This window comes from Scomber scombrus, chromosome 17 (genome assembly GCF_963691925.1).
Source record: "Scomber scombrus chromosome 17, fScoSco1.1, whole genome shotgun sequence".
In the NCBI taxonomy this organism is placed as follows: Eukaryota; Metazoa; Chordata; class Actinopteri; order Scombriformes; family Scombridae; genus Scomber; species Scomber scombrus.
This window is the reverse complement of record NC_084986.1, coordinates 12,381,137-12,390,737: the sequence shown is the minus strand read 5'-3', so window position 1 is coordinate 12,390,737 and position 9,601 is coordinate 12,381,137. Positions and strand designations below refer to the sequence as shown.

At 36.5% G+C, this 9,601-nt stretch overlaps 1 protein-coding gene across 1 annotated transcript; it reads left to right on the top strand.

Moving 5' to 3' along the window:
* Nucleotides 1–5,033: 5,033 nt before the first annotated feature.
* LOC133997619 (uncharacterized) lies at nt 5,034–9,262 on the top strand. The gene is made up of 10 exons (XM_062437283.1): nt 5,034–5,166; nt 5,347–5,414; nt 5,829–5,950; nt 6,165–6,225; nt 6,343–6,471; nt 6,703–6,792; nt 6,924–6,992; nt 7,103–7,171; nt 7,747–7,953; nt 8,261–9,262. Exons 2-10 carry the CDS (start codon nt 5,354–5,356, stop codon nt 8,632–8,634), a joined length of 1,182 nt encoding a protein of 393 aa, XP_062293267.1. The 5' UTR covers nt 5,034–5,166; nt 5,347–5,353; the 3' UTR covers nt 8,635–9,262.
* Nucleotides 9,263–9,601: the final 339 nt, after the last annotated feature.

Genomic DNA, 9,601 nt, shown 5'->3' with positions numbered 1-9,601 from the left:
GTCGGGACCCCGAGGCTCTGGAAAAACCTGCCTGAGGAAATCAGGCTGGCTGAGTCAGTATAGTTTTTAAATCTCTTCCGTAAAGATGAGTTTTTCCAATTTTAATTTACCTTAGTTACCTTCTTATTTTAAAATTAATTGTTTTTTTTCAGGTTTAATAAAAGGAAAATCGGAACTTGATGATTGTAATTTGCTGCCTTTAATGAAACAATTTGTAACTCTGGTTTTGAAAAATGTTCTATGATGCTCCATAAATAATGATTATTATAATAAACTGCCACTATTCCATCTGGTATACGGAGACTAATGTAGAGCAGGTGAGGAGGGAAGGTGTGAAGTTAAACGCGAGCTGGAGACACAGGAGATAAAACCCAGAGCGAATCAAGAACCCACAAACTAAATCGTCTTAAATATGTCAAACCAACATATTAAACTTTCAAACATATAAGTGAAACCAGCATAAATAAGAACAAAATCTTATTTTAGCATGCTAGATATTTACTGAACATCCACATTCTATCCACCAACAGATTTCTCCTCAATCTGATTTTGATATTGAATATTGATAGATATCAATCAATGAACACAAAGGGCATGAATGGCAATGTAAGAACTCATATACACATAGGATCAAACAGTGAATTCATCTTAATATTCAAAGTATGTGTCCTTCTCCCACTGAGTCTATGCTTAATGTGACAGGAGGAGGGACCATGGTGGACTGCTGGATGAAGGCAGCTAAGGAACATAGAGCCAGAAGGGAACAGAACCATAACACCATCATCTTCAATTGAAACTGAAATGACATTTTTTTTAAATGTAAGATTTAACTCTATTGCTGCACTCATGTTGCACACTAATGTTATGCTCTTCTGTTTGTTTTGTTACAATCCGGCCTGTTTGGTATTGTGTGCTAGATGCTCAATTTTTCTTATTTACTTATAATCATACCATCTTGATAACTGTAAATGAGTCAGAGTAAGATCAGCGAAAGAGAAATCTGTTTGTGTTAACCATTGGCTCCAACCTAAAACTTGCTGATGCAGTGCAGACTTGGCATGATAAAAAAGTTAGGCTGGAGGCCAAATCAGCCCTTAAACTATCTCTATTAAGATGCCTGCATTTGCTGAATCAAACAGATTTAGACTTATGATGCCAGATTACCATCTTCTGGCCAAAGTTTGCCACTGCTTGTAAAAATAATGAAGATTACTGAACAAAGCTTGGCATATCCATGGTTTAGTATCCCTTCTTCATTTATTTCTTAATTTGTTTATCCATATGCTTAGTTCTTCATTAATTTATGTTGAGTTTCTTTGCACAACAGCAGATGAGCTGAAAATACTGAAAATATCAAAACACTTCACTTGTGCACATTGCAACTAAAGCTTTAATCTTTCTATTGACATAATTAATGTTTGTGTTCTGTTCAAAGATGCTACTGAAGAGGCTTCAAAGGCTGAATCTACTATCTAAGCCATCCCAGGCACATTGGTAAGCTACTGAAGGAGTATTTTCCACTATTTCAAACAGTCTTTGCATGTGATCCACACAAAACTGTCTTTTATTCCGCCATCATACATGAAGACGCCTGAGTGGAGCCACCAGGAGCTGTCTCGCCCCCTGTGAAAAGGCAGCCTGACACAGGAGAGAAAAACACTTCACCTTCTGTCAGTGTTTGCCAAAAGGAGAAAAGGCTCAGCTTCCAGCAACCTGTAGACACACTGATGAATGACATTGGACACAACAGACAAACTCACAGCAGCTCTTGTTTCAAGGTGTCTCTTTTTTTTTCTTCTGCTGACTGCACTGAGCCTACAAGGTTGAGTTTAAGAGGTGGAGCATAGAGCTCCTCTGTAAAGGAAAGAACTTTCTCTAAAGACAGAGTAAACTACCTTGTTAGTGTCAAAACTCATGGTAGGGCTGTAGCTGTCCAAACCTGCAGACAAACAAGTGAGAAAGAGCTAAATAAAAATACATGTGAGGCCTGTGAAGCAAGGCAACGTGCTTAAATTACAACTTTTAACCTTTATTTATTGCAGTCATTTGATCTCATAGTTCAATGCGCATCATGGTGTTCTCGATTTCTATCTTGATCTTATTGTTATGGATAAAGAAATGTTAATAATATAATGTAATGTCAGTGTAATCAGATTGTATCAAATGAAGAAGCACGTCAACCCCATTAAATGTATGCTGGTGCTGGTAGTCTTGAGAACCACACACAGAGTTGTTCGTTTCATCAACTTCTTCTTTATTTAAACAGCATTGTGCTTAACCGAAGCCCAAAATTTAGACTTGCCCTTACTATACATTTCCAAACGTCACAAGGCATCCTATAGGGAAATGGTGTGATTATCCTATAAGATGCCTTGTGATATTTGGAAATGTAAGAAAAGTGGTTTTCAACCCAGTGTTCCTGTTTATCCCCTGAAATGAAAGGCTTTAATTCAGCACAATGCTGTTTGAATAAAGAAGTTGATTAAACGAGTAAATAGGTGTGCCTTTCTTCTTCAGTAATGTAATCAGATGGCCCAGAAAGTTTTTGCTTTGTTTTTGAAATGTCTGAATTTTCTGCTTCAATGATAATGATATAATGCGCATAATATTAGTTGTAGTTGTGGCGAGTGTCAATGGTACCCAGTCATATCCTCTTCCTTAGTTAAAAAGCAGCAAAGGAACGTTTAATGAGTCGAGAATTCAGGCTGACTCCAGAGGAAACTGTTCCTCTCTGACAGGCAAAAGCACATTTATATAATTTTTTTAAACATTTTTTTTGGGCTATACATGCAACACCAGAAATACTATGTGAGTTTGTTTCTAATTATTTTAGATGATGATTTAGTTTTTTAGAGCTGTGTACTGATGTGTCCTATTGCTTCCAATACAAACAGAACAGAGCAATTTGTAGCCATCTTACCAATTGCCAACAAATTGCTGTTGATGTGTCACTGAATTACTGTATTGAGCAGGTTGAGATGCTGCAATGTGGTAATAAAAGCTGTACAGTGCTGCCCCCTGTTGGCTTCACTATATGCACAGACATGCTTTCCTCATGCTCGGCTCTCATTACTCTGGTTCTTAATGGAGAATGATGCCAATTTAATGACAAAGCACCACAACAGTGACAAAGCACTGCTTTCATTAGCAGCAGCCTGGAGGTCAGAGGGACTGGACTGAACTAAGTCGGAACATTTTGCTCAGTCTGACATGAGAAAAAGCTACAGTCCTTGTGTGATTCAGCAAAGCATTTAGTCTACGTCATTCAAGGGCTCCAAGGTAAAATCCAGGGGTGATCATGAACACAGGACTGGTCTGTTTTTATTACTGGTGCTGTGTTTGTATGATCTTAATTTTAGTTATGTGTGTGTGTGTGTGTGTGTGTGTGTGTGTGTGTGTGTGTGTGTGTGTGTGTGTGTGTGTGTGTGTGTGTGTGTGTGTGTGTGTGTGTGTGTGTGTGTGTGTGTTTTAAATTGTAATTCTGTCTATAAAGCACTTTGGTAAACATCTGTTGTTTTTAAATGTACTCTATAAATAAATGGACTTGATTTGACTCAACTAAAGCTGCATGTAGCTCCTAAATATGAATGTCAAGTATGCAGCCTTTTTCTGAGATAAATTAAATTTCACTTAGATGATAAGCATTACATAGTTACATGGAACTCACTGTGAATCATTTGGACGTTAATCTAACATTTATGCAGGTAACACATGTAACATACACTGACAAATATATTTTAAATGTCATTAGTTGATGAGTTATTTAACATCCTTAGTTGAGCTCAGAGCTAATAACCATGACACCAGGTCACAGAGGAGGTTGGCTATAAAGTTCGTTATACAAAGTTTGAACTGCGGAAGACTGGTTTCAGGTACAATGCATCTTACAACTGGAATGAACTGCAACACAGTTTAAAGTCAGAGACACTTGTTCCTTTGAGGGACTTTAACGTTTTTCTAATTGCTATTCTTTATATTGTTTGCGACTGTTAGGTGGAGCGGAGCAGATGCATCCAAATGCAGGAGATTGCAGGCAGAGCAGAAAGCAGAGCTAACAGAACAAAGGATCTAACAACACTAAACTGAAAACCAGGACCTAAATATAAACTAAACTGACAAGGGGAAAAGGTGCAAGAGGAACAGGAGAGCAGGAAAGGAGCTGATAGTCTGGGGAAGACATGGGTAGCAGTGCAGGGCTAATATAACAAGACTGATGGGTAGGTGTGGAGGGAACAGCAGGCTGGGGAGACAGGAACAAAACACAAGGCAAACAGAAAACCAAAAACCCACAAACACATCTTCTTATATCCAATTAACCCATCTATAATGAACTTAAATACACAAGTATGCCCAAAACCTGCAAACTCTCAATGTCTTGATGTCACACAGAGGCTGTAAATGCAAATTATTCAAATCTACAGCAACAGATGTTGACTTTTTTCATAATGTATTGAGGAGAAGAGTCCAGACATTTAACATACATCATTCAGTTTTTGAATAAGAATCTCAGTGAAATGCCCTGGCTGTAAATAGAGAAGACATGTGGAATGAACAGCCTGGTGTAGCCTTTAAATTGCTGCAAGTTTGACTTCTCAGTACAGTTCAACAAACGGGAGAAAAATGGGTGTCTGGTGGACTGGTTGAGGGACACGGAGCCAGACTGAGACAGAACCATGACAGTGATTGTTTTTAAGTTATGTGAGTGTGTATGATAATTGGTTTGTGATTGTGATGTGCATGGTCCTTTTCATTGTGATCCTGACTGTGTAACTTGTTGACATGTCTCTCATGCAAAATTAGATTAAAATAAGATTTCCTGAATAAAATAAAGCTTTACAGTAACACACTTTACAATCCATATCGTAAATAAAGAACAATGATAATGTCAGTGCCATTATACATCACCATTTTATTTTGTCTCGTGGCCGTCATCTGTGCGCCCCCCTCCGTTTCAAGCGTCATTGCGTCACAGCTTAAGGAAACAACCCTTTTCCTAAACTTTCACTTTCTATTCACTGCAAACGGTGAGTTGTTTTGCATTTGCGGACGTATCATCTACTCGTAAATTTTATTTTATCTGTTTGAAAAACAGCTGAGTCGAGAAATCGAGAACCTGTTGTAACGATTGATCATCGTCAATAATCAATCAGGTCGAAAGGTTTAAAGGTCTGTATTTCTCCTTCCTCTCACCTTCTTTTCTTTCGGACGAAGCTTGTTTACACAAGGAAATCGTATCAGGATTTTATGAGTACGGTATTAATACTGTATTAAATGATTAAAAGAGAAAAGATAGAAATCCATGCGATCCTTATCTGCCTTTCTCTATTTTTGTGTGTTTTTCTTCAGGTGAATCATGTCAGTTTTACTGAAGGAAATAAAGCGCTTTGACCCAGTTGCAGCCTCAGCACTGGAGAGTAAGTGTGATTGACTCATAGTGTACATAACACAGGAACACCCCTTCTGTAGGTTGATTTTACAGCACAGACAGTGAGGGTCTTTTCTGGACACAACCTGTCTCGCTGCTAGAAAATGTTCATGTGATTAACTGAATTATATATATTTTTTCTGTATCATCACCATAGCCTATAAAGATGAAGGTCTGCACACTTTGCCTCTCTCAGATGCAATTTAATGAGACATCCACCAATCCAATCTAATTGAATGATGGAATGGTGTATGTCTTATTCAATTAAAGGGAGCTACAGTGTGCGGACCTTCATCTTTCTTTTTATACGTTGTGTCTTTGGTCCAGCACCTGTTTGAAGTTTATAATCAGCCAGGATGTTCCAGGTTCTTGCTTTCACACCACACCTGTGCCGTACTTGCAGAAGCAGGTTTCCGTACTGACTCTGAGATCCGGTCCCTGACACGAGAAGACTTGCATGAGCTGTTTCCTCGAATTGAGAAACTCAAACTGAGGAAGAAAATCTATGAAATAATACACCAACAGGTGAGCTACAGAAACAAGTTGATGTGTAAATTGTATTAGAGTGAGATGTAGACTGAAAGATCAAGAATGTATCAAGAAATCATGACATGAAAAGAGTCAGAACTGTACTTATTTGCCAATTACTGTTGTAATACTATTGTGATTAACATGAAAAAACTGGTATCAGTATCATGTAAAAATTGAACAAGGTTATTCCATAAATGGTTTATTTTAGAAGGACATCAATGTGCTCATAAGAGAAGTGAAAGATTTCATCCCTGATGACTCTTTCAGGGGTATGTACAGTCTTATTTCACTTTCATATTTGACTGCTATTTGTTTTTATCATGTTGAATCAGTTGTACTTTATTCAGTTGTCCAAATTCAAACTCTAGCTGATACTCTCCCTCCAGCTGCTCTTACTAACAATGGGATCCTGGTTGATTACCTCCATATCCTGAAGGAGATGAAGACCCAAATGAATACTGTCCAGACCTTCCTTGATGCTCATATCGGTTTACTGGAGGAATTCGCCAAAAATGGTTAAAATGCCTTTTCTGTTTTATTTTAATATCATGATAACTTTAATACTTAGAAATCCTCATTATTATCACAGGCAAAATGGCAACTCAGTCAGACAGCTTTAGGCTTAGCAGTACTAAATCATATTGATCAAAGCTGATTTGAAGTGTTTATTAGTGTCCTTCATATAGTTTTTATCTGGTTTTAAAGATTTGGAATAAGTTAATGCAGTATTCTATCTTATGTGACAGGCTCCTTGGCAGACACAATGGCCCCAGGTAGGAGTGGTCCTGTGGTGCCCTGTAGTGGCCAAACTGAGGGCATTCCACAACAAGCCCAAGGTAAGCATTACACTCTTTAAATCTGCTTTAAGATGATATTTTTACTCAAATTTCAGGTCTCATTTGCTTTTTACTACTATAAGGCAACAGCAATTGCATCATGTCATTTTATTTGACACGGCATTTCGCAGGCACACATACCTCACAAGGACATGGTCAAATGATGCTTTATGACCAAACTAATCAACAAGGAGCCCAAAGTAAGTCTTGCATTCTTTAAATCTTGATTTAAGATTGTATTATTACTCAAATTCCAGGTCACATTTGCAGTGTTTATTCATGTCTTTTTATGTGATGGGATATTTTACAGGCACACATAACTCACAAGGATATAGTCAAATGTCCTATAATGGCCAAACTAATCCACAAGGAGCACAAGGTAAATCTATTTTTCTTTTTCATAATGAAATATGAAATTTGTTCATGTATATTTAATACTTCCAACAGAAGCCCCATTAATATCCTTCTTTTAGTGACTAAATCTGCTCTGATAATATGCAGTGAGTAGTATTCAGTTTTAGATTGCATTTTAACTTAAATTAAATTAAGTTTTTGCACTAGTAAGGTCTGACAGCTATATATAAATATATAAATATTCTGTTTGTCGACAGAAACATTTAAACACACAGCTTTTTGATACTGAAATACCTTCCATCCTTTAAAGTGACAGTATGATTTGGTTGATTAAATAAATGATTGTATGTAAATAGAAATATATCTATCTCTGGCTATTAAAAGGGTAAAACACACTTAACAAAGGACCATTAGAAAGGTGAGTGTTTGATTATTACACATTAATGCTCTTTTTTCTTTTTAAAACATTTTTTAAAAAGCTTATTATTTATTTTTTTTAGAAACTGCATAGCAAAAATCATTTCTGAAAATTTACATTACTTTACTGTCAGGTACTCTGAATTATTGTCAGTATGTAACTCTGTGTCATTTGCACAACAGTTTATACTTCTGTGTCCAAAGTGATGTACCGGGAGGTCATCAGTGGTAAAACCTTTGGTGCCCACACACAGTTGCTGCACAAAGTAGAGGATCAAGATAAGTTTCTTCTTATTGAAAACAAAGAGGACTGCAAGGTCATAATTGTCTTCTGTACAATCTGTTCACGTGTTGGATCAGACGTGGACGCAGCCATGTCTGACATTAAAGGTAAGGAAACGTTTTTTGAGCCAGTTCTTATTGGAGTGGAAACTGCTTATACTTGTTTTCATTCTGTGTCCTTACAAGATTTTACCTGACTTTCTAAATCAGTTTTATCAACATGTTAATGTATCTGCAAAAGAGATGATATTTTAAATATAAACATTTGTACATCTTTTGCTCTCAGAGTCTAAACAACAGGGTCAGAGAATGCACTTCACACTGAATCTTACAATTTCAGTTCAAAAAAATGTCCATCATTGAGCGTGTTCTTCTGAACTCTGTTATATTTCTTCTTCTCTTTTGGTGTTCATAGGTGATGAACCTGTCATTCTGGTGTTGATGCACCACTCACGTGATGCTAAGAACACAGTTCCTACGAAAACATGGCCTGAATACCCCAACATTGTGCTGGCTGTCAACACTTTCTTCCATGATACCATCCATGGATTACTGAATTGTCATCAGAACAATGAGGCTGCCTTAATGATAAAGAACAAATTACTTGAGTACAGCATTCAGGAAAGGAAGGACATCAGTGGAAAGGCTTTGGCTGTTAGAGGTGCCGCTGGTGTGACTGCTTCTGCAATGCATGGTGGTGGTTGGAATGATCCTTCAACTCGTGGTGGTGTTGGCAACAACTATTACACTTGGATACCTAGTTTCAAAATGCCATTTAAGTCGAATTAAGTAGAATCCGCAATGCTGCTTGTGGTAATGGTGTTATCATTACAGTTATCGCAAGTAAAATAATCTATGATCTGTAAATAGCAAGAATTTAAAAAATATTATGTAAAGCAACAAAACTGATTGATTTATAGGCAAGGCAAGTAAACTTTGTTTATATAGTACATTTCCTAAACAGGTAGATCTCCACACATTTTCTTATGTTGATTTTGTAATGTTAACTCATATAGTTTTATGAGTCTTGGCCTTTCTTCATGCAACCAGTCAGCACCTTGTATAAAACTTTTACTGGACAGAGTGGAGAAGATTTTCTTTAAGAAAACAGCCCTAAAGTAGCTGATATTTACCTTACCTTTTGTCTTGATCAATGACCACTAAATTAATGAGGATGACTAATAGTAGTAAGGTTTTTTGTTTTTGTGTTGCTCTGAAGCATTTATGAGTATTTTAGCCTTAGCTACTTAAATTTTTAAATTAGATTTTAGTCTTGGAATGTGTATAAGATGTGATAATGAATAAAAGGGATGCTTTGAGTAAACTTAATGCATGAGTGTAATCATGGTGTCTATGTTTGTTTAGTCTTTTATATAATTTTTTTAACAGAATTGCATCACATACTGTATACAACCAAAAGATATGAACCATATTCATGTATCTACATAAGGAAACAGTGTGTCAAAATTCACTTTGATTTACGTTTATTGTTAATCACTCAACAATGAACTCTGCTAAATAAACAAATCAAGAGAACTTCACCACACACAATGTGCAAATGCACTTTTGTAGTCCAGTATTTTAGCACACCAATAATTCTTAAACAGCCTGGGTCTAAATTACAGTACATAAAAGAGTCTTTTGACATACAAACAATAAAACAATTACAATACAAACAATATTGTATATTTTAAATGTATGTAAGTAAATATTTATAGTGGGGAACTCTAACATATTTATTATAACAACATATTTT